This window comes from Megascapheus bottae, chromosome 2 (genome assembly GCF_031878675.1).
Source record: "Megascapheus bottae isolate mThoBot1 chromosome 2, mThoBot2.hap1, whole genome shotgun sequence".
In the NCBI taxonomy this organism is placed as follows: Eukaryota; Metazoa; Chordata; class Mammalia; order Rodentia; family Geomyidae; genus Megascapheus; species Megascapheus bottae.
This window is the reverse complement of record NC_143510.1, coordinates 96,996,295-97,020,864: the sequence shown is the minus strand read 5'-3', so window position 1 is coordinate 97,020,864 and position 24,570 is coordinate 96,996,295. Positions and strand designations below refer to the sequence as shown.

The 24,570-nt window shown below is 51.2% G+C and overlaps 1 protein-coding gene across 12 annotated transcripts in view; it reads right to left on the bottom strand.

The window, feature by feature from the left end:
* Ppp6r2 (protein phosphatase 6 regulatory subunit 2) overlaps positions 1-24,570 on the bottom strand; it is a 79,685-nt gene continuing 55,115 nt past the window's right edge. For 7 of the 12 annotated variants that reach the window (XM_090328949.1, XM_090328948.1, XM_090328950.1 and 4 more), the window contains 19 exons: positions 22,561-22,673; positions 22,113-22,226; positions 18,116-18,242; positions 16,930-17,082; positions 15,920-15,985; positions 11,513-11,731; positions 9,776-9,840; positions 8,422-8,537; positions 6,734-6,819; positions 6,265-6,345; positions 5,811-5,908; positions 5,554-5,611; positions 5,131-5,255; positions 4,579-4,715; positions 3,597-3,753; positions 3,403-3,494; positions 2,296-2,491; positions 946-1,179; positions 1-859 (listed from right to left, as the gene is read on the bottom strand). In XM_090328949.1, coding sequence (XP_090185075.1) covers positions 811-859; positions 946-1,179; positions 2,296-2,491; positions 3,403-3,494; positions 3,597-3,753; positions 4,579-4,715; positions 5,131-5,255; positions 5,554-5,611; positions 5,811-5,908; positions 6,265-6,345; positions 6,734-6,819; positions 8,422-8,537; positions 9,776-9,840; positions 11,513-11,731; positions 15,920-15,985; positions 16,930-17,082; positions 18,116-18,242; positions 22,113-22,226; positions 22,561-22,673 — 2,286 coding nt within the window. In that variant the 3' untranslated portion in view covers positions 1-810. The remainder of the gene's footprint in view (positions 860-945; positions 1,180-2,295; positions 2,492-3,402; positions 3,495-3,596; positions 3,754-4,578; positions 4,716-5,130; positions 5,256-5,553; positions 5,612-5,810; positions 5,909-6,264; positions 6,346-6,733; positions 6,820-8,421; positions 8,538-9,775; positions 9,841-11,512; positions 11,732-15,919; positions 15,986-16,929; positions 17,083-18,115; positions 18,243-22,112; positions 22,227-22,560; positions 22,674-24,570) is intronic. The other 5 variants (XM_090328958.1, XM_090328955.1, XM_090328954.1 and 2 more) reach the window with 5 other exon arrangements.

Below are 24,570 nucleotides of genomic sequence, written 5' to 3'. Positions count from 1 at the left end.
TAAGAATGATACAACTTTTATTGGGGATTGGAGGTGCCCTGTTTCAAGATGGTCAGAACATGAAAAAAGAACTCATTGTTGGCAAAATAATCTTCCAGATCCTTCTTAGACAACCTGAGTCACTCAGTCCCTGAGCTCCTGCAGGTCCCCTAACCACCCACCCAGCTGCTACCAGTCTGCCCTGTTAAGTTGAGACACACCACACCCCTTCCAGGCCCAGTCTTGGTTTTAAGGCAATCAAAACTTGCCCCCTGGTTCAGTGCCAGTTCTCAGGGCCAACAGATATAATGCTGAGTTTTGACCCCATGTGGCCAAACCACATCCTAAAAATCATGTGTGTTTGTGGGGTCATGTGGGGTCTTAGTCCAGACCCTCACTTTTGCCCTGAGTCAGGGAAGCCCCTGTGCGGTCTCTAGATACAAAGTGCAAAAACTCGCTTTTTCCTGCACGTGTGTTTAAAAAAAAAAAAAGAGAGAGAAGAGCCTCAGCACTGTCAGGTCCTAATGACCTGCTGGGATCCTAATCCCTGATCCTCAACTCCGTCAGGAAGAGGCTGCATGTTGAGGACCTTATTGCTGTGCCAGGGTCTAGACCAGGGATGGCAAGGCTGTCCTCTATCTTCCAGCAGTGACTCAGGTTGGGTAGGAGAGAGACAGCTGGCTCATCTGTCTGGTTCCGACTGCCAACTTTACCAATGCAGCATTTATTTTAAAATTATTAACTTTTAAAATAGGAAACAGATTGCATCACCAGGTGGTCTTGGCTGAGGTTGCAGCCTGACCAGGGCGGCTGTGGTGGGTGAGAGCAGCGTCACACAGGACCGTTTAAGGCAGCTCCTTCTGGTGGGTCATCTGTCTTCCTGCAGAGACCAGGGCAGGGTTGAAGGCATTTGGGCCCCTGGGGCCCATCCAGCCCCCTTCCCCCTCCCCCCGCCAGCTTCCTCACCTGTCCTTTGTCACTGTCCCCACAGTGGCTGGGGCTGCCAGGGCTCTTGCCATGATGGGACCTGGGGGCACGGCAGCAGCCACTGCAGAAGAGAGAGCTTTGGGAAGGCCTGTGTTGCTAAGCACTGTGGTGGCCACCGTGCCCTCCGGAGGCAGAGCTGTGGCTGGAGCAGTGGTCACTTCAGCGGGGACAGGGTAGGCAGGGTCTGGCAGCAAGCGGTCAGCACACTTAGCCCTGTGAGGCAAATGAGGGCTCTGGTCACAGGTGCCCCACCCTCAGCGCCGTCCAATTTCGTCTACTCGAGGACTGTCAGGGTGGCCCCATCCAGGAGGCGGCCTTGGAGCACTGCATTCTGCCCCCTCCCTTCCTGCTCTTGAGGGTAGCCCAGGGCAAGCTGTCTGTCCACTATGACCTCTGTCCTCCCTCCAAGCAGCCCTCAGACCCTGGTAACTGGGAAGCAATACACTGGAAGTCGGATGACTGCTGTTTGCAATTCCTGCCTTACCCTAACCACCCCAAGAACTGGGAGAAAGGTCCCTGCTCCTCAGTGAGAGCGCCCTAAGGCCAGCCTGGCAGGGGGTGCAGGACGGGCCATGGCTGGTTGGAACCCATCCAAATGGTATGGCTAGGGGTAAGTTTAATTCACATGTGACTGCTCAGAAAACCTCCTGACTTTTACAGCAGAATTAAGCAGCTTTCTTACGAAGATGGGTTCCAGCACAGGCTTTCCTCTTCATTTTTATTGTGTCAGTATTGGTTACAGTGTGGGATCCTCTTCAAGTCTTGGCCCCACGAGGACAAGGTGGCTAGCTGAAGAGGGCATGTCTTATCTGGGGCCCTAGAACAGCCATAGCTGTTTGCGTAGCCCAGCCAGGGTTCCTATGCTCGTAGGCTGGTTCGGAGGCGAGACTCGCTTTCTGAGTGTGTTGGGCACCTGAGTGTAGCCAGCACGCATCTCCCACAAGGGAGCAGCAGATGTAGTCAGGGGACGCCGCCACAGCCAGCCTGGCCAACAGCAAGTTCCAGGAGGCTCAGAGGCCTATAACCTATCTGGGGCTTTGTCACCAGGGCCTGTGTGGAGGCTGTGTGTGGAGGCTGTCTCTCTAGGTCTCATGGGGCTCCTGGAACATTCAGCCTCTATTGGCTTAACCACTCAGAGGCAAAAACAGGCTCCGTCAAGAGAGTGGTGAGGGACCTCAGCCTGCCTCTGCTTGCTCCCAAATGGTCTGAGAGAGCGAGCGAGCAAGCGAGCCTAGATCCTAGTAGCTACAGGGCCACAGGCCCCCAGCTCCCAGCCTGGAACCCCACCATGTATACGGGGGCCTAGACAAGTAAGCCACCCCTACACACCTGCCAACAGTAGCTTCCTCTTTCCTGGGCAGCTTGGGGACTTCCAGACCATGGCTGGTGTTCACAGTTTCCATACTGCCAGCTGCTTTCTCCTCGTCCTCGCTGTCAGAGCCCCCAGAGGAGCTGCTGTCAGAGGCTCCCAGGGGGGCTTTCCTACTGATGCACACATTCCATGCACATGGTGAGGTAGGACCAACTGCAAAGTAAGAAGGCCTGTGACACTCCTGAGGGCAGAGAGGCCACAAGCCCTGCATGCATGCAGCAAGAAACTTCATCTAGCCTGTGGCACACACGTGTGTCTGAGTATTCTCAGGAACCTCATTAACTTCTGTTCATCCTCAAGGCAGGCCAGTCCCACTCCCCACCACACAGGACAGATGTGTGCTGTTAGCAGGAGAGAGGGCTCCTACCACCTTCACGAAGCACCACCATTCCCTTGATGCCTGGCATGGGGGAAGGGTCGGGTGGCTGCCCCGCTCTGCCCTACCACTCTGCCTGGGGCTGGAGACTGGAGAAGTGGGGAACAGAGGCCATGCACCTGGGTCAGGACCCATAGAAGCTTCCTGCCTATAATCCACAAGTTTTTGTCCCCCTGTCAAGACACCAGACTCGCTGGGCGCTGTGGCTCACACCTGTAATCCTAGTGACTCAGGAGGCTGAGATCTGAGGATCTTGGTTCAAAGCCAGCCCAGGCACTAAAGAACTGTAAGACTGTGAGACTCATCTCTAATTAATCACCAGGAAAGGGGAAGTGGTGCTGTGGATCCAGGGGTAGGGTGGTAGCCTTGAGCTGAAGAGCTCAGGGACAACGCCCAGGCCCAGAGTTCAAGCCCCATGACCCAGACTCTGCTAGGACACAGAAGGTGTCCTGGCCTCTACAGGCAGCCCAGTGGCAGTGCTGCTTCTCCTGTGTCTCCGAGGCTGGGTTCTCCATCTGTATACAGCAACCAATCCTCAAAGTACATAGGAAGCCCAATACCATGGATCCGTGATCACACCTGGAACACTGACCACTTCTCCCCACTGCCCCAGGGGCCTGAGAACTAGGCAAGGTCAGCTCACCCTGAAGGAGCCTGGGGTTGGGAAGCATGCACCACAGCTACTCACAGGCTTTCCCTGGGCCTGCACTCGGGCTGCCCTCGGCAGCACGGCTGTTGCCCCTGTCCACAGGAGAGCTGCACCTGGGCCCAGACTCAGAACTGCAAGTAGAGATGAAGACAGGCCGAGTTTGTGGGGCTAGTTACCCCCAACCCCAGTGGGGGATATTCTTAGCGAGCCCTGCACGCGAACGTGTTTGTTACCAGCAGAAAGGCTGGAAGTCGGTGAAGTTGGCCCAGCCTTTCTCTTCTGGAACTGAGGGGCTGGCTGTCCACACACTAGAGCCAACATCTCTTGCAGCTGCTGGGGCTGTAGGCGTTTGGTTCACTGGTTCATCAAACACTGCAGTCCAAGAAGCCCCTGCCAGGGAGAAAGAGCAATCAAGAGAGGGCAAATTTGCTGTGCCCACCCTGGAGGCAGCTGCCCAGGGCTCAGCAGGAACACAGGGCTGCACCAAGGAGATCCAGATGACTTCCCTGCCCAACGTGTCAGCCAGCAGAGCTCCCGAGCAGCTCTGCGACAGTCGGGGAGGCGTGGGGATTCTCACCACCACCACCGGTACGGTGCTCAGCAGGCACATCCGTGACTTTGTCCGGCCTCTAGTGGAGTTGGTGGCATGGAGCTGATGTAGCTACTCCTGTGTCCTTCCCCACCTGTCCCAATGCAGCCCTGTGCCTGCCTTGGGCATGGTCTGCCCTGCTCTGGATGTGCTTCCTGTTGACCTTGCAGCTCTTGCCCTTGTTAGCCCCTACCAAAGGAAAGCTACCCCGCTTGCCCATGTGCCAAGCACTTCAGGGCCACCTCAGGGCAGAGGCAGGAAAAGGGGGTGAGTCTGGTGTGCAGGATGCTGCTGAGCACGGCTCAATGGCTGGGATCCAAGACTGGGAGACACCCCTCACGCAGACCAGGCTGCAAGTGACCATAACAGAGAGGGGAATGCAGGAGCCTTTGATGACGGCACATTGCAGAGCAGGACCCACCTCCAACATCTGAAGCAAGCCAGGAAAGACGCTGCCTTCAGAACATGGATAATGTTGAGTGCACGAGGGGCTGCACACTGCAGGCCACAGGCAGCAGGAGACACAGTGGCTCCTCAGGAAGTTGAGGTGGGCACCGTGCCCTGCCTCTATGCCCTGTACTCCCTCTGGGTGCTCCCTAGGGACCCAGCACTTGGTTCAGGATTACCTTCTGAAATGGGGCCTTCACTCTGCACAGAAGCCAGAGGGCTGCCCAACCCAGGCGCATTCCTGGCTGCCTCTGCGCTGGCTTTCTTGTCCTGACCATTCATTGTGTAGTTCTCTGGAGCATGGGGACCTCCAAACCTGTGGAGGATCCAGAGGCACAGCTGGATGAACATGCAGCTCTGGAGCGCTGGTAATAACCCACGGCTTGGGGCCAGAGGGAGGACTGGGCAGTTCTGAGCCTCTGGGCTGACCTCATCAGGAGGGGCACTCAGGAGAAGGGCTGGGTGTCCAGTGTGTGTGTGTGTGTATAGGGTTTTGTTTGTTGTTGTTGTTTTGTCAGTTCTGGGGCTTGAACTCAGGGCCTGAGCACTGGCCTGGAGCTTCCTTTCCTCAAGGCTAGCACGCTACCATTTGAGCCACGGCACCACTTCCAGCTTTTTTTGTGTATGCGGTACTGAGGTATTGAACCCAGGGCTTCATTATGCTAGGCAAGCACTCGCCCACTAAGTCACAGTGTGTGCTCTTGTGCCTGGAGAGGATGGACGGGCCATACCTGGCTCTGGCCATCCCCCGAGCAGTGCAGCGAGTCTGCTCGTCTTCCCAGATGTCCTCTTCCTCCTCATCATCAAAGGGCTGAATTCTGTCACTGCAGCAGGCTTCAAACAGAGCTGCACTAGGCTGCAAGACAGAGAACACAGAGCCAATTTCTAGAAGGCCTAGGGAAGGCTGGGACCCCGCGTTCTAGAGAAACTCCACTCGCTGTCTGGGGGGCAGGATGAGGGGAAGCAATGAGGGAACTCTGCTTCCAGCTACATGGAAGGCCCTGCAGTTCAAACACACATGGCCAACTAAGAAATGTCCCCATGGCCATCCACCTCCGACAAGGGCCAAACTGAGGGCACAATCTGAGTATCTGGGCAAGAGGCATCCGATGACACCTCATCCGACAGTCCCAGCCCCAACCCTGGTCACTCACGCTGTCTTCGTCGGCATCAATGTTGAAGTTGATCTCTGCAATCCGATCAAATGGGGCGCTGCAAGGGGAAGGGGAGACCCTCCGTGTCTGCCTTGGGGTTGGGGAAGTGGGCCTGGGTATGCTCAAGCGTGGGAAGACATTTGTCATCCCACTGGGAAACACCCAGCAAGACCACAGGGAGCCTCTTTCAGGGGGTGGAGTTCCAGGAAGCAGCACTGAGCCGTGCCCAGAACCAGAGGCCCCACGATGCCACTCACTTTATGTTATCATCCTGGTCTGCGAATTCCTCATCACTGAAGCCAAACTGATCTACAAAGTTGGCTGTCATCTGCTGGATCTGGTACTCAGAGAAGGCCTGTGAGAAAGGGAGGCCATTGCAGGGCAGCCCATACCAAGGAGAACGCTGGCCGGAAGCCAGGGTCTCTGGTGCCCAAGAGCTTCTGGCAAAGCAGGCAATGAATTCTGAGAGCAGCTGTGTGTTCAGAGTGGTTGTGTATCTGAGAGCACCTTCCTCGCGAAGCCCAGTGTCCCCAGGGGTGTCACAAGTTCACATGACAGGAGTCTTCCCACAGAGCCCCTCTCCCCAACACGTGCTTGGAGATAAGCCACTTCTCCCTTCACTGTGCATGGCCACGGGGGACTAAGCGCTACAGGGCTTGCGCTCAGGAAAGGCCCGCTCGGCACAGCGCAGGCTGCCGGCCATGCCCTCACCTGCTGAAGGGACAGCTCGTTAGGGAAAGCACCCTCAATGTCCTCGTCCTCACTTGAGGAGTGAAGGTGGTGAATGCTCACCTAAAACACAGGCCAGATGCAGTGGGCACGTGGCCCGCCCATGCCCCAGCCCCACCCAGCCCACGCTGCCAGAGCCCCAGCCCCCACCTGCCCTGCCTAGGCTTGGCCCTGGTCAGATGGCTGGGCCTGAGCCGCTACCCATAGAGCAGGGGAGGGGGAGGACCATGGCAGCCAGATTCCCTGGTGCAGGGGCTCTCCTGCATCTCCAGCAGGAGCCCTTCACTCGAGCTCACACAGAGACCTGGCGACACACGAAGGATGTGGCAGGCATGGCATGGCCACAGCCCTGCCTGGGCCTCCTCTGCTGACCTCCTCTGAGGGCAGAGCCTCCAGAACCAGCACTGGCCTCAACTACGCTGCCTCGCGGGGCGGCCCTGGGCTTCCTCACCAGGTCCACCGTGTTCCTGCGGTTCGTTTCTGTCAGCGTCTCCTCCACAAAGTTCTCCCAGCGGCCTCGGCAATCTGCGGGAAGCCCTGCAAGGCAAGCACTGCTGGGTGAGCCCTTGGGGCGGTCGAGGCACGGGGGCCCCAGTAAGCACGTGTGGCTGGGGAGGAGCGGGCAAGGCTTCTGTGGGCCGCCCATCAAGGACAGAGGAAGGACTGCTGGTGGGGAGCGGAGGGCTCCCAGGCGTGGCCCAGAGACTCCAAAACACAAACTCTGCAGAGCCACCTTCCCGCCCCCCCTCCCCAGGCCTGGGCACCGCGGCACAAGACCAGCCTGGGCACGCGGGACGAGGCAGAGAGCCTGCTCACCCTTCCTCTTCCAAAAGTATCGCATCCTGAAGAACCAAGATGCACGCCACTGGCTCTCCCTCTCCACCAGCATGAGGGACTCCTCAACTCGCTTGCAGTCCCACCCCGGGCTCAGATGCCGTCATAGGTACTGATGACCCAGCAACCCCACACTTACTACAAGCTGCTGAAGTAGGGTAAGGAAGCCCCTTTCCCGTGAGTACTGGGGGTGCCTAGGGAGCTACGTGGTGGATGTTCAGGGCCAGGCAGGCAGGGCCCAAGGCTCACTCCACTTTGCTTATACATGCTGTATACAACTGGCTCATAAATAAGGTGTGGCAGGCCAGACCTGGTACCAAGGAATCTCATGCACTCTGCACAGCAAGACTCCCTCGAGACCCCGACAAGCTCAGGGAGCTGAGCATGAGGCTTCACCTACCCAAGCACACTCCTTTCTGGCACCTCTGCCTCTCCATCCCGGAAAGGCTCAAGAGATCTGGGAAAATGCTACTTAGGTTTGCTGGTGTCCCCTTTCTTCCTAATGTAACCCTCACCTGCTCCACCAAGGCACTCAGACCAGACACTGGGTCCACAGGTTGAGGAAGACCCATGGACACAGAGACGGATGGCTTAAGACCTAAGAGAAAGCCAGGCGCTAGTGCCTCATGCCTGTAACCCTAGCTACTTAGGAGACTAAGATCTGAGGATCTCGGTTCAAACTACCAGAAAACTGGAAGTGGAACTGTGGTTCAAATGGTACAGAGCTAGCCTTGAGCACATAGAGGTCAGAGACAGCGCCCAGGCCCTGAGTTCAAGACCCATGATTGATCAAAAAAAAAAAAAGACATGAGAACAAAAAGGACTGCCATGCAGAAAGGGCTCAGGGCAGTGGGTACCACGGGTAGGGAGTGAGGCTTTGCTAGGGCCAGAAGAGGATAACCACCCCAAAGGCTCCGGCTCTAAGGACGTACCTGCCCACTGTCTGAAAGACAGAGTCTCACCTGCTTCTCCAGTTCACCAACATGTGAGGAAGGCCCCAAGACAACTAGGCTTAGAGCAAAGCCAGAATGCAGGTCAGGACTGCAAGGACCAGGTAGGACTTGGGAAGGGAGACCCTCTGAGCACAGGAGAGCCTGGCATTGGCTGCAGTGTCAGAACCCAGGCTCTGCAGCTGTGAACTGCTCTTGGCAGGCCGAGTCTTCCTTACCATGTGCTGATGCTTGGCAGATGCCCAGCAGAGCAAGTATCGGGGTCATGGTTAGAAGAGACAAAGGCGGCTGCAGGGGCCATCCCACACCACCTGCCATGAGGAGATGTGGAGGGAGAGCAGGGGGACCGGCTCACCTCGGATGACCTCGCTGATGTGGGTTTGCACAGGGCCCCGCTCCAGGTTCTGTACCACGGCGTTGGCGATCCGAGTGAGATGGCCCATGTTCCCACGCCTCATGCCACCTGCTGCCCTGAAAGTGACAGGGCCATCAGGGTGGCCACCCAGTCCCAGCCCTCCCAGACAGGCTACTGGAGGGCCTTCCTGAAGCTCATCTCTGCTGGCGGGCACAGGGCCTCTCCTCCTGTGGGTCACTCTCCAGAGCAACACCTGGCAAGTAACTGCAGTTCTCAGCAGTTTGCCCAACTCACCACCAAGAGCACTAAGACAGCTGTCCATTTTAGGGGTGGGAAGACAGGCAGAAAGGCTCAAGTCGCACCAGAGGCAATAGTGGGGCAGGATCAGAGCCGAGTATGCTGGCTGTGTTGCCTGCCTTGAGAAGGGGATTCCTAGGACACTGGAAGAGGCTGGGGGAGCCTCTGCGTGGCTGGCATAGCTTCCATCTACCCTCCTCCCTCCCCATGGGTCCTGGGTAACCAGGCCTCTTCCGAGGTCCCAGAAGTCCCTACTCACACTCAGAGCCCACCCATTCCTAGAAGGGCAGGGATGGGCGTGTACAACACGCAGGACATGTCCGCAGACATGAGGGGAGACTTGGTTAAGCCAAAAACACAGAAAGACTAAACTAAAAATGTTTTCCTGCCAGGTGCCAGTGGCTCTCGCCTATAATCCTAACTTCGCAGTATGCTTAGATCTGAGGATCAAGATTCCAAGTCAGCCCAGGTACGAATCGTCCGTGAGACTCTTACCTCCAACAAATCCTCAGAAACCCCAGAGGGTGCTGTGGCTCAAGCAGTAGAGTGCTAGCCCTGAGCACAGACTGGCTCAGGGACAGAGCCTAGGCCAAGTTCACACCCCAGGACCAGCAAGAAAAAAGAAGAAAAGAAGAGGAGGAAGAGGGAGGAGGGAAAGGAGAAGAAAGAGGTGGTGTACGTGGATGAGGAGGAGGGTCAGGACAAAGCTAGCCAGGACTTCTAGACTGTTTAGGGGAAGAAAGGGCTATTCATTGGGTAACTGGCCCATCCTGGCCAACACTCAACATGACCCTCCTCCTCCTCATTACCTCTGCTCCCTTTCCTGGGCAGCATTTACTACGGTCATTTACCCAAAAATAAGACCCTTCCAGGACAGCTCCAGGCACAGAGCCAGGCCACATACTCCCCCCCCCCCCCGCCCCCATGCCTCATACTGAGCCTTAGTCCTGCATATAGTGCTGCAGACACCCTGGTGAGGTATGATATAGTGCTGCAGACACCCTGGTGAGGTATGGCTTTGCTTCCACAACTGGCCGGGGGTCTCTGGGTTTCTTACTGTGTGTGGTCATTGGCTTCCCAGGCCTCCAGGATCCTCTGTACCAGGCAGCACTTCTGGAACAGCTAGGGAGTAAGAGAGGCAGTGTGAGTCAGAGCCTGCAGGGCGATTTCCCCTCCCCATCCCACCTCCACCGCCTTGGCAGAAGCCACTCCACCAGCACTGATAACCTTGGGACTGTATATAATGCCCTCACAGGCCCAACATCTGGGATCCCCAGTACACATCAGAGATAGGTGTTGCCTAAGGGCCTCAAAGTCCTATGCTGAGAGCCCTGGAAGGGATGGGTGGGACACTGTGTGTCCCTGGAATCCTGGAATGTACCGCCTGAGTGTCCTCACTCAGTCTCCTCCACTTCAGGCCACTTTCCCATCTGCTTCCACAGTGATCAGAAGAAATGGCTGGAGCCCCCAGCTTTTCCTTCTCCTTCAGGCCCGGACACAGGCCATTTCCTGTGACGGGGATGTTTGCCTTAGGCCTGAACTCACTCCGCCCTCATGACTTCGGGTCCCAGCTGGTCTTTACAAACCCTGAGTACCTCCCTACCTACTATGTATCCTGAAACCACATGTCTCCTGGCTGGCTATCCTCTGGGCCATTAGCTGGGGACCAGATTGAACCCTTCTTAGCAACAGACCAGGCCTATTTACAGAGGATACCCAGGACATCTGCTTACAGAAAGCACCCAGGACACCTACCTAAGGCAAGCAGGGTGAAGACCGTGCAGGCTCTCACAAGTCAGACTGCCTAGAAAACCTCTGGAGAGATCCAGGGCTTCCTCTGACCCCTCTGCCCTCCAAGCAGCCACACAGCAGGGTCAGGGTAGCCTTCACTGCCCCAGCCCTCATGACCTGCACACTTGTTCCTGACCCCAGAATGTCTCCTCATGTTCGAGGCCTCAAGCGGCTCCTTCTCCTTGTTCCCTGGCAAATACTTGCTAAAGCTGTTCTCCACCAGAGACAATGCTAGATGCAGAAGACAGACAGGCTGAGGTGCAGATTCTGACACAGACTCTCACTGCCTGGCAGGGAGGCCAAGTGAGAACACAACAGCGTGGCTGTCCCTGGATGAGGAAGTGGATCTGAGAGGTGGCTAGTGTGCCTGGCTTCTAGAGCTGGCAGTGGAGCCTGAACGCAGGCCTTGTATTCTCACTTGACTTTTTCAATCTATGGTTAGAGCTCTACTTCTTGAGCCATGCCTCCAGTTCTGGCTTCTTGCTGGCTAACTAGGGAACAGTCTCTGGGTTTTGGCTATATGAGATAGCTTAGAACAATGATCCTCAGATTACAGGCATGAGCCACTAACTCTCAGTTCCAGAAAGCTTTCTTGCAAGAAGTTGACACTTGCATTTCCCTGTGTGTTCTGACCACAACAGTGGACTGAATCTTGGGTCAAAAACCAGTACTTGGGGAACTGGAGTTTGGCCTAGTGATAGAATGCTTGCCTAGCATGTCCAAAGACCTGGGTTCCATTCTTCAGTACCACACACATAGTGGTGCTGTGGCTCACGTGGCAGAGCTCTAGCCTTGAGAAAGCCCAAGGACAGTGCTCAGGCCCTGAGTTCAAGGCCCAGGACCGGCAAAAACAAACACATAAAAAAACCCTGTACCTGGCCAGGTGCCCTGGTTCACTCACACCTGTTATCCTAGCTACTCAGGAGGCTGAGGTCTGAGGTCTACAGGACCTGGGCACATGGCTTGGCAGGTAGGAATTAACAGGACATTGGCCTGGACTTACATGAGTCACCATTGTGTTCTCAGGAAGGCTGGCGAGGGGCTCAGGGGTCTCCAGCTTCCCATCCCCATGGCTCTCACTCCCCTGCAGAGGCTCCATCCTGTTCTCTGATCCACTGGCTTCTGCCTTTTCCTCCCGGGAAGCATGGGAGAGAATAGCGGCTATGCATAGTTCCACTTGGAAGTGCAAAAAGTTATTCCAGGTGTACTTAAAAAACAAGTCCTGAGTAAACAGAGGGTAGATGAAAGTTCTTTACCACAAAGGTAAAGAGGAACCACTCTCAAACTTCATCTCCTGACGTCATCATCCAGGCTCTGATGCACTCAGCCCCTAAGGCTGGCGTACCCATAGGAAGCTCTCTGGGGGCCGCCTGCCCAGCCCTGTGCTTTCCTGGCTACTGTCCGTGCATCTACTCACTCTGTTCTTTTTCTTTTAATGTTGCTTGGTCATGGGCTTTTCCTCCGGGTCTGAGAGCTGTCCCCGAGCTCTCCTGCTCAAGGCTGGTGCTTCATCACTGTGAACCACAGTGCCACTTCCAATTTTCTAGAAGTTAATGGCTTTGAACTAGAATCCTCAGGTCTCAGCCTCCAGAGTAGCTAGGATTATAGGCATGAGTGCCCGGCTTTGTGGATGTATTCTTTTGTCCCTAAGTTGGAAGCTTAATGAATTTTTGGTCTTTTTCTTTCCCAGTATGATTTTATATATATACATATATATGATATGTATATATAATATTATGTCACATATTGTATATGATAATATATAATATAGTTCCAATGTTCTTTAAAATGGTATATATTTCCTGTAAAATCCACTTTAACTATACTGTAGATATTTTGCTAAGTAATATTTTTATTATTTTCCAGCTCTACGTACTTGATTTTGTCTTGAACTGGTAACTGACTGGAAGTGAGCTGAACTGAGGACTCTACCCAGAATGAGCAACACGCATCCTCTCACTTCAACATGCACCTCAGGTGCACAGTCACAATTCTCTGAGGCACTGGAGCCTTGAAGAGGAGGGTCTAGAAATCTTGTACTTCCCTTGTGGGACAGAGGTGCCTAAGTGAGGGCAGCTACTGCTCTCTTTCCAGACTAGGGGAAGGAAGAAAGGAGAGACAGTCCCTGAAGCTCTGAGACTCAGCTTCTGTCCTCTCCTGTAACTGCAGGAGACCAGGGCTGCAGCAGCCTATATTCTAGAACCCCTCCCACCACCACCATGGAGAGCAGATGTGTACCGGATAGGGAGATGGGATATGAGTTTGTATCTGGGAACTGGGTGGGTGCCTAGTTCAGGGTCTGGGTGGTGTTTCTTAGGTTTTTTTTTTGTTTTGTTTTTTGTTTTTTTTTTGCTCAAGGATCAGACTCTATCACTTGAACCACAACTCCATTTCTGGAGAGGTTGTTTTTTTGTTTGTTTGCTGGTTAATTAAAAAGTCTCACAGACTTTCTTGCTGGGAGAAAACTGGCTACAAACCATGATCCTCAGATCTCAGCTTCCCATAGAAACACAGTCTTTGGATCTCAGTATTACCTTCCCTGCCTATGCAATCTAGAGTCACGTTGGAGGTTTGCCCGTGTAATCTCATGTGCAACATAGAATCAGATGTACCTCTCAAACAGAAAAGCCAAGCTGGGTGCTGGTGGCTCACACCTATAATCCTAGCTATTCCAGAGGCTGATATCTGAGGACTGAGTGGTTCAAAGGGTTCAAAGTTAGCCCAGGATCTACAGTGTGTGAGACTCTTATCTCTAATTAACTACCAATAAACTGGAGAAGTGGCACTGTGACTCATGTGATAGGTGTTAGCCTTGAGCTGAAGAGCAAGAGCTGGAGACATGGCTCAAGTGGTAGAGCACTAGTCGAGCAAAAAAGCTCAGAGACAGCATCCAGACTCTGAAAGGACTCAAATTTGAGCCCCAGAACCAGTACAAAAAGAGAAGAAAAGAGAAAACAAAAAAAGCCAAAGAAGATGGTTTCACTGGTGAATTTCAGCAAGTATATAAAGAACTGGTGACAGTCCTTCTTAAACTGTTCCAAAAGTTCAACAGCAAGAAATGAATACTGCCTAGCGTGTTTTATTTTGTTTGTTTGTTTTTTAAATGGGTCATGGGGCTTTGAACTCTGGGCCTGGGCGCTGTCCCTGAGCTCTTCAGCTCAAGGCTATCACCCTACCCTTGAGCCAAGCCCTACTTCCCATTTTCTAGAGGTTACTGGAGATAAAAGCCTCAGGTCCTTTTGTGCTGGGCTGGTTTTGAACCTTGATCCTCAGATTTCTTTGGAGTAGTTAGGATGACAGGCGTGAGCCACTGCGCCCCACTAACTGTTCTGTTAGGCAACATCACCCTGATACCAAAGTCAGGCACAGACACAACAAGAAAATCATGATATTCCTTACAGATGTTGATGTAAAATATTAGCCAACAGAATTAAGTATAATAGTAAAAGTATCATACAGCATGATGAAGTGCTATTTCAACATAGGAAATCAATGACTATATTAATGAAGTACCAAAAAACCAAATGATTATCTTAATTCATAAAGAAAAAATTAAGCCAGGTGACATTGTCTCATGTCTGTAATCCTAGCTATTCAAGAAGATGAGGTCTGAGGATCAAGGTTTGAAGCCAGCCCACATAGAAAAGTCCATGAAACTCCTTCCAATTAATCACCGAAAAGCCAGCAATAGAGCTATGGCTCAAACTGACAGATCACTAGCCTTGAGAAAAAGAAGTTCAGGGGCCGGGAGTTTGGCCTAGTGGTTAAAGTGCTTGCCTAGCACGCATGAAGACCTGGGTTCGATTCCTCGGTACCACATACATAGAAAAAAGTCGGAAATGGTGCTGAGGCTCAAGTGGTAGAGCTCTAGCCTTGAGAAAGTCCAAGGACAGTGCTCAGGCCCTGAGCTCAAGCCCAGGACTGGCAAAAAAAAAAAAAAAAAAAAAAAAAAAAAAAAAAGAGTTCAGGGTACCCAGACCCTGAGTTCAAAAAAAGAAAAAAAAAGGTCAATTTCTTTTCTTTTCTTTTGGATCCATGATATGGCTTGCAAAGCATGCATGAAGCACTGAAAGGGCTGGAAGGAAGCTGGACTTAGATCTGCAATCCTAGCTGCTCAGGAGGCTGAGATCTGAGGACAGAGGTTCAAAGCTAGCCCCAGCACTAAAAAGTCTGTGAGACTCTTATCTCCAATTAATCACCAGAAAACTAGAAGTGGGGCTGTGGCTCATGGCACAGGATAGTAGCCTTGAGCTGAAGAGCTCAGAGACAATGCCCATGTCAGAAAGAAAGAAAGAAAGAAAGAGAGAGAGAGAGAGAGAGAGAGAGAGAGAGAGAGAGAGAGAGAGAGAGAGAGAAAGAAAGAAAGAGAGAGAGAAAAAAAGGCTGGAAGGGGTGCTGTGGCTCATGTGGTAGAACGCTAGTCTTGAGCAAAAGAAGTTCAGAGACAGTGCCTAGCCCTGAGTTCAGGTCCCAGGGCTGAAAAAGGAAAAAAAACAAAACATGGCCAGGAGTATGGCCTTGTGGTAGAGTGCTTGCCCAGCATGCACGAAGACCCGGATTCAAATCCTCGGTACCACATACATAGAAAGGCCAGAAGTGGAGCTGTGGCTCAAGTGTAGAGCTCTAGCCTTGAGGAAAAGCCCAAGGACAGTGCTCAGGCCCTGAGTTCAAGGCCCAGGACTGGCAAAAAAAGAAAAAAAAAATCAAACTCAGAGACAGTGCCCAAGTCCCAGTACACACACACACACACACACACACACACACACACACACACACACACACACACAAAAGTATTGTTTTTTGGTTTGTTTGTTTGTTGTTTTTCAGTCAGTCATGAGGCTTGAAATCAGGGCCTGGGGACTGTCCCTGAGCAATTTAGCTCAAGGCTAGAGCTCTACCACTTGAGCCACAGGGCCACTTCTAAAACAAATGTTTTTAAGGGAGAGAAAAGAAAGTGGAACTTTCCCCAATACAAACTGGAATTTGGGGTTACATAAGTGCTCAAAAACTTCTATGTCAGGGCCAGGAGTTTGGTCTAGTGGTACAGTGCCTGCCTAGCATGCACAAAAACCAGGGTTCAATTCCTCAGTACTATATACATAGAAAAAGCCAGAAGTGATACTGTGGCTCAAGTGGTAGATCTCTAGCCCTCAGAAAGTCCAAGGACAGTGCTCAGGCCCTGAGTTCAAGCCCCAGGACTGGCAAAAAAAAAAAAAACAACAAAAAAAAAAAAACCCTTCTGTGTCAGAAGACTTTCTGAAGTGGGCAGAACTTCCAAGTCTTTCTGGCACAGCAGTCCTCCAGCTTCCTAGCAGCTAGGTCCCAAAGCAAAGGCAGAAGAGACTTATCCGTCTGCCAGAGCAGCATTCCTCTTGTCTACTCTCTCAAGTTCAAAGCAATGACCCCTTACCAGTCTCTCAGGCCACGGGGAAGCTTCTGCAATCAAGGGGCATATCCTACTGGCTTTGATGACTTTCTACTGTGAAAGATAAAGAGCTTCTATGAGGACATTGTTGACTTAAGAGGTATGGTGTGTGTGGTGTCTTGTGAGGTCAGAGCAAGGAGATGGTAGGCCTGTATGTTTGCCTCCTGCCGTCAGGGAAATCCCTGGTAGAAAGCAGCCTGCCTTGAGCCCAAGGTTGACGCATGTTCCTAGTTTGCTCAGTTTATTTCGCCAGACATTGGTCCTTAAGCTTGGGACTTGGGACCAGTATGTTTTTTGTTTGTTAACTGGAGGTTAACAAGTTGGGTTAATGCTGGGAGCCAGTGGCTCATACCTATAATCCTAGATACTAAGGGGGCTGAGATCTGAGGGTTGTGGTTCAAAGCCAGCCTAGGCAAGAAAATCCTTGAGACTCTTATCTCTAATTAATCACCAAACAAAGCCAGAAGTAGATCTGTGGCTCAAAGTGGTAGAGCACTAGCTTTAAGCAAAAACAAACAAACAAAAAACTCAGAGACAGGGCCCAGGCCTTGAGTTCAAGTCCCAGGACTGGCACCAAAAAAGAGGGGGGGGAGAGAGAGAGAGAGGGAGGGAGAGGGAGGGAGAGGGAGGGAGAGGGAGGGAGAGAGGGAGACAGAGAGAGAGAGGGGGGAGGGGAGGGAGGGAGGGAGAGAAAAAGAGGGAGGGAGGGAGAGAGAGAAAGAGGGAGAGAGAGAGAGGGAGAGAGAGAGGCCTCATGAATTTTTTCTCCTGCCCAGCTGGCTTTGAACCCCAGTCCTCAAACCCTAGCCCCTGAGCAGCTGTGAGTACAGGTGTGAGCCGCTGGTGCCCCGCTCAGCACTTCTCCTTCCCAAGTGCTGAGATCAGCCGCCCTTCCCATTGGCCCTGCTCTTCTGTCCCTGACCAATCTCCATGTCCAGCTGCATATATCAAGCCCAACAGACACAGACACACGCAGGGCCACAATGCCCACTCACCAGCAGCAAGTCCATGGTATTGAGCCGGCAGAGCTCCTGGTTGATACTAGGTGTGTTTGTATGTAGCAGTGCAGCCATGAGGCGTGCCCCGTGCAGCCGGGCATTCCCCAGGGGCTCCTCCAGCACACCAATGGTGGTCAGGATCGCTTCCTTCTGCAAATACAGAACCAAGGCCATTATTCTACCTGTGGTCCAGCCCAGACAAGTGAAGTACATACGTGGTGTTAACCAAGGCAGGGATTCCTACAGGAGGAACTGACGGACTCTGCTTCACAGAGTCCCTTCAAGGTCACAAAGAGTAAGCAAGCCTGATGGCTCCTAGGAATCCCAGAGACTGTCACCTGAGCCGTCAAACCATATGGCACATGACGGCTTGCAGAGTCCGTCAGGGGTGGCAAGCCCTTGCCCGTGGCTGAAACCCTTCACATGACCTCTGTGGCAGAGGCCTAGGCCTCTATCTGTAGGTAGCACCCCTCAGTGCTAATGGGTGTCCAGCAAACACTCCAGAAAAGACCAGGATTTCTAAAAAGAAATCTTGATCACAAAATTTGCCTCATCACACTGGATGGGGGCAATTTCTGACTCTCCTCCATACAGTACAATGTGTTCCCTTGATGAACGGATTCTTCCAGGCTGATAAAAGAGAGTCCCTGCCATCATAAGGTTTACTTGTGAGTGGGGAAGACAACTAGGAAGTTGGTAAGTAGGGCAGATTCACCACGGAAAGGGATGGGGCCGTGTCAGGAAGGGGTGGTATCTCAAGGTTAGAGGAACAAAGAGTTCTGGCAGACAGTGGTGACCTTTGTATACTTCACTCTCCTCAGCACAATCTAAGCAATACTCAGAGCTACAGAACCACTCCTGCCTCCAGGAGCTAAGCAATCCTCAGCTGAGAGCCTCTAATTTGAGATAACAGTAAATGCAGCTTGTGGAGGCTACAAAGTGTCCTCCTCCCAGGTCTCTTCTATGGAGGCAAACAAGGACATTCCTAGACGGGAGTTTTCTGGAAAGCATGTGTTTTGGTATCTGTCCAGTGGTTCATAAGTAGGGGTCTGGGAAGAGCAGTATCAGAGCACATTTACCACACACTGCCACGTGACAGATCAACGAATGGTAGGATCTTCTTGCACATCAACCCATTCTAAAGCCTCACCAAAGCCTCCAGCAGCCACTGATGGCTATTTACCTTTGGCGGGTTGAGCAGGAGCTGGTGAAAGTTCTTCAGCCATGGCTGGATGCCATGAAGGATGCTGCTGCTGATGACATATGACCTTTCCGATCCCTGAGAAAAGGAGTCCACCAAGCCCTCTGTCCTGTGGATGAGGACAGCACATGGAGCCTGACGGATGTACACATCACCCACCCCGCCACACTCAACTCATCATCTTACAAAAGCAGTTCTTGTTCTTTTTTTAAAATGAAACCTTGAGAGTGGCACTATTCAAGATGTCTACATGTCTTTGTGAATAGAGACGAGAAAAGTGTCCAGGGACGCAAAGGGAGATGACTCAGCACTTGCTGCCTCGCTGTCCCCTCGACCCCAGATGGAACCCTCTTCCTCTTCTTGCTTTGAAAATATTTACTGTCGCTCCCCATTGTTGGATGATACGGTTTCTTGGCTTTGTCAAGCAAATTTCTCTGACTTACTCTGTCACAAAAGTATTGACGGATAGCCAAAAAAAAAAAAAAAATCCTAGCCAGGCACAGTGGCTCACACCTCTCAGGAGGCTGAGATTTGAGGATCATGGTTCAAAGCCAGCCAAGGCACTAAAGTCCATGAGACTCTTATCTCCAATTAACGACTATAAAACAGGAAGTGGTGCAGTGGCTCAAAGTGGTAGAGCACTAGTCTTGATCTGAAGAGCTCAGGCCCAGAGTTCATGCCCCATGGCTGACAAAAGAAAAAGAAAAAAGAAAAACAGAGCAAAAGAACCAGCTGGCTTATCTGTCCCCATCCAGCACAGGCAGGACTAGGATTGGCCTTCAGAAGTGTCTAAAGCTGGGCTGGGAGTTTGGCCTAGTAGTGGAGTGCTTGCTTAGCATGCACGAAGACCAGGGTTCGATTCCTTGGTACCACATACATAGAAAAAAAAAAAAAGCCGAAAATGGTGCAGAGGCTCAAGTAGTGGAGTTCTAGCCTTGAGAAAGTCTAAGGACAGTGCTCAGGCCCTGAGCTCAAGCCCAAGACTGGCCAAAAAAAAAAAAAAGAAGTGTCTAAGGCTAGCCTGGGAATGTGACTTAGTGGTAGAATGCCTAGCATGCATGAAACCCTGGGTTTGATGCCTTAGTACCACATAAACAGAAAAAACCAGAATTAGTGCTGTGGCTCAAGTGGTAGAGTGCTAGTCTTAAGTAAAAGAAGCTCAGGGACACTGCCCAGGCCCTGAGTTCAAGCCCCAGGACTGGCATAAGTAATAAGTAAATAAATAAATAAATGGCCCAGGCTTCCTGAACTTGTAAAAATAAGTCAATATTCTAGTTGTATAAGTACAGAAAAAGATTACTTATTTTAGGTAATAAAGTAAATAAGGACAGGAGGCTAAGATCTGAGGATAGCGGTTCAAAGCCAGCCTAGGCAATAAAAGAACAGAGACTCTTATCTCTAGTTAATCACTAGAAAACAGGAAGTGGGACTATGGTTCAGGGGTAAGGTTCAGCCACTAACTCCCCCAATTCTGCCATCTTTTGTTTGTGTTCATATTTTACGGGGTGTTCAGGTAATCTCATTTGCCACAGTGACTGTAATTGTATAGCATGGCAGTACCAGAGGGTTATCCTTGGCTCTGTATATTCCAGGTTTCCAAGTACATCTCGAAATCCAAACTTTCACCCAAACTAAGAGGTCTCTAGAGCTGAAGAGCTCAGAGACAGCGCCAGGCCCAAAGTTCAAGCCCTATGACCCCCCCCCCCCGCAAAAAATGTAAATAAAGTAGTAAGGATATATTGGGTAGTTACAAAGACAGTTTTTGTAAATAATCTTACTATCAAGATGAAGTAATTTCTTGTCATTCTCTTGTTCATTCTTTCCTCCCGCCCCCGAAAAACAACAACAACAACAACAACAACAAAAAACCCCCAAAACCAGCTAGGCACTAGTGACTCGTGCCTGCAATCCAGCTTAACTACTCAGGACACTGAAATCTGAGGATTGTGGTTCAAAGCCATCCCTGGCAGAAATTTTTGCTACTCTTATCTCTAATTATCCACCAAAAAGCCAGAAGTTGAACTATGGCTAAAGTGACAGAGTGCTAACTTTGCGCAAAAAACTCGGAGACAGTGCCCAGGTCATGATTTCATGCCGTGTGTGTGTGCGTGTGTGTGTGTGTGTGTGTGTGTGTGTGTGTGTGTCTCCTCCTCCTCTCTCTTCTTTCCCTCTCTCTCTCTTCTTTCTCTTTTCCTCTTTCTCTTTCCCCTCTCACTCTGTCTCTCTCTTCCTCTCTCCTCTTCCTCCCTCCCCCACCCCGTCCCAGAGAATTATTGTCCTCTTGGGAGAATCCAACTATTTTCCAGAATGTGATGGAAAAGAGAAAAGGGAGATGTCCTGGAAATAGCCCACCTGTTTCACCTACTGACACAGCTCCAGGGACCAGGGGAAAGGCTGAGAGGGGCAGTGCTCAGGAAACAATGCCACCTCCTTTTGGGGTGTGCTCTATCTGGGATCCCTGGGCTCAGCCACTGACTCCCCACACTCTGCCATCTGTTGTCTGTGTTTGTATTTCACAGGGTGCTTGGATCATCTCATTTGCCACAGTGACTGTGGCTGTACAGCATACCAGGATCGGAGGGTTATCCTTGGTTTATTCCAGGTTTCCAAGTACATCTCAAAGTCCAACCTTTTATCCAAACTAAGAGGTCTCCTATCTTGGCTGGGAAGTGGCACTCTCCTGCTGCTTTAATAGGCTTCCAATAGCTACATCTGAGAACTGCTGGTATGGTGACCAGTGTCACATAGGGAGGGCCACTGAGTAAGGCCTACCTTTCTATCCACATACTGTCCTATTCTGTGTTCACTGTAGGAACCCCATATTGTAAGGGATTGTCTCTGATGCTATGAAACTCTCAGGGAAAACTCTGGCTGGTAAGGTCTCCTTATCAGCTCCATATGGACTCTTCTCATGGCTCCCATGGTGTGAGGTACTACATCAATTGTACTTTCTACACCACATCACACCTGTGTACATGCTGACTTTTGGGGACAGATAGGTAACAATAAAAAAGGAGGGACCATGATTCAGATAGCAACAGTGGAGGTGTTCAAATAATACCTGATGTGCCAGGCGAGGTGGCTCACGCCTATAATCCTAGCTACTCAGGAGGCTGAGATCTGAGGATCGCATTTCAAAGCCAGCCTGGGCACTAAAGTCCATGAGACTCTTATCTCCAATTAACCACTAGAAAATCAGAAGTGGTGCTGTGGCACAAGGGATAGGGCAGTAGCCTTGAGCTGAAGAGCTTAGGGACAGGGCCCAGGCCCAGAGTTCAAGCCCCACGACTGACAAAAATAAATAAATAAATAATACCTAATGAGAAAGGGTGGAGGATAGTCCACTAAAACATAGTGCCTGATTTAACACTCAGCAGAGAGATTAGCATGTATGTTCATGGAGCTTGAGAGATAAAGACGAAGCTGGGCACCAGTGACTCATGCCTGAATCTCAGTTACTCAGAAGCTGGGATCTGAGGATATCAGTTTGAAGCCAATCCAGGCAAGAAAGTCCATGAAACTCTTAGCTCTTATTAACCTCCAAAAAGCCAAAGGTGGAGCTGCAGTTCAAGTGGTAGAGGGAGCCTTGAGTAAAAAAAAAAAAATCAGGGATAGCACCCAGACCTTGAGTTTATCCCCAGGATGAGAGGGAAAGAAGAAGAGGGAGAGGGAGAGGGAAGAAGAGAGGGAGAGAGAGAAAGAGAACGCACTCTGTCTTGGCACAGGAGACAAACAGTAATAGAAGCCCTGCATCAGTTACACATGTATACATGCGCATGAGCTACAGGGACCTGGCAGATCAACCTTGGGGAAAATCATACTTAGTCCATCCGTGTCTGTAAATGTATGGCAAACTGGCAGCAGTGGGTTCCTTGAGGCAGGGGTGGAACTATGCCTGATGAGTGGACCAAACAAGACCTGGCCTAAATCATACAGGTGACCTCTGCAGCCAAGGACATGTATCCAGGGTAAGGCTCACCCAGCCCGCCTGGGCTCCAGCAGGGTGAGCAGCACCTGCGTTCCGCTGACTAGACAACTCTCCGTCTGGTCTTTGTCAAACATGTTCTTCAGAAGCTGCTCCACACAGTCCTGCCTGTTGGGCACAGGAAGGGATCACTGCCTGGGAGAACAGACACACAGACATGACCCCAGGACACTCTCCTCCCCAGAAAACCCTGCAACACATTGAGACAGGAATTGCTCCACTCTGGCCTCATTCAGCCTCAAAGCCAGGTGCCCAGTCAGTGGTTTACAACAATCTGGTCCACTGCCCCCCCCCCCCCCGAGACCTTTCCCTGGGCTTTGAATTTGGGAGCCTGCCAGGCTGAATCAGAGGCGGTGGTGGCATCTCCTATGTCCACAGCAAGGCTCCAGGATGTTCCTGTGACTTGGAGCGAGGCCTACCACACTGGCCCACCAGCACTCACGACTCCAGGGCTGTGAGCAGAGGGTCCGGCTCCACGGCCTCTTGCAGCTGGCTACTCTGGTCTCTTCCCAGCCTTACAATGTCGCAGAGCGCCTGAGAAGCATTGGACTGCTTCTGAAAAAGATAAAGAAATAGACCAAAATAGCAGAGTCAGCTGCTGGGCAAGCCACCATTCCCTCTGCTATAGATTTAGACTTACTCTGAATCCGTTTCCTACAAAACTCCAGACCCAAAAGTTCATTTCAAAGCAGCCTTTCTCTGTTCCATCCATAGTCAAGATGTAGATCTGTTTTAACTTTTAAGCTGTATTGGAACTATCTGCAAAAATTCAGAACAGGGGGCCGGAAGCATGGCCTAATGCTTCCTCAAGTGCTTCCCTATCATGCACAAAGCCCTGGGTTTGATTCCTTGGCACCACATACACAGAAAAAGCCATAAGCAGCACGGCACTTCAAGTGGTAGAGTGCTAGCCTTGAAAAAGCTTAAGGATAGTGCCCAGGCCCTGAGTTCAAGCTCTAGAACTTGTTAAGAAAAAAAAAATCAAATTGGGGCCCCAAATGTCCAAACATTATATATGCTTTAATGTTCTACGGCTCTGATCCATGTTTTTTGTTTTGTTTTCTTCTGGGGAGCCATGGGGCTTGAACTCTGGGCCTGGGTGCTGTTCTTGAACTCTGCCAGTTGAGCTATGGTCATTTGTGGGTTTTGTTTTATTTTGTCTTGCTGGTGCTGGGGCTTGAACTCTGGGCCTGTACACTATCTCTGAGTTCCTTTTGCTCAAGAGAGTCTCATGGACTCTCTTGCCCAGGCTGGCTTGGCTCATGAGCCTTAGACCTCAGGCTCCTCAGTAGCTAGGATTACAGGTGTGAGCCATTGTGCCCAGATTCATCTGTGATGTTATACGTACATTTTGGCTTTCAGTTAACAGTTCTGGGCTCATGACTGTGACCTACTTTATATAAGAATGGGTCAGAAGACCTTCTTCATTCCAGAGGTCCTATACTGTCACCTAGAAAGGGATAATACTACACAGAGAAGCTAAAGAAAATCTGAACAGACAAATTTTGCTGCATTTCCTCACCTAGTCTATTTGCAATCATGCCTATTCAATGTTATCTCCATAAAAACTCAAAAGGAGCGTCGAGGTGGCTCAAGCCTGTAATCCTAGCTATTCAGGAGGCTGAGATCTGAGGATCAAGGTTCAAAGCCAGCCCGGGCACAAAAAGACCTGAGACTCTTATCTCCAATTAACTTCTAGAAAATGGGAAATGAGGCTTAGCTCCAGGGTAGGGCAGTAGCCTTGAGCTGAAGAGGTCAGGGACTATGCCCAGGCCCAGGGGTAGGGCAGTTGCCTTAAGCTGAATAGCTCAGGGACAGTGCCCAGGCTTAGTTCAAGCCCCATGACCCACCAAAAAACAAAAACAAAAACAAAAAAGCAAAACAACCCCGATCTCAAAAAAAAAAAAAATACCTCAAAAGGACTGGGTTTATGGAGCTTTTGAATACCAGAGCATGTGAGTTTTCTGGAAGGTAACAGTGGTGAAAGCATGGAGGCTCTTCACTCCTCTCATACCCTGTCCTATATACCTCCTAAATCTATATTCTTTGTTACATCCTTTTTTTTTTGCCAGTCCTGGGCTTGAGCTCAAGACCTGAGCACTGTCCTTGGACTTTCTCAAGGCTAGAGCTCTACCACTTGAGCCTCAGCACCACTTCTGGCTTTTTTCTATGTATGTGGTACCAAGGAATGGAACCTGGGTATTTGTGCATGCTAGGCTAGCACTCTACTACTAGTCCAAACTCCTGGCCTGTAACATCCTTTATAACTAACTAGCAAATGTAATTAAGAGCTTCCCTGAGTTCAATGAATCACTCAAGTAAATTCATTGAACCTAAGTGACAGAGTGTGGAAACCACAATTTATGGCTGGTCAGAGCATAGGTAAGATCACCCAGGGCTTGTGATCACAATGGCTTATGGGGCAGATTTGGCACCTGAGCCCTCAAGCTGT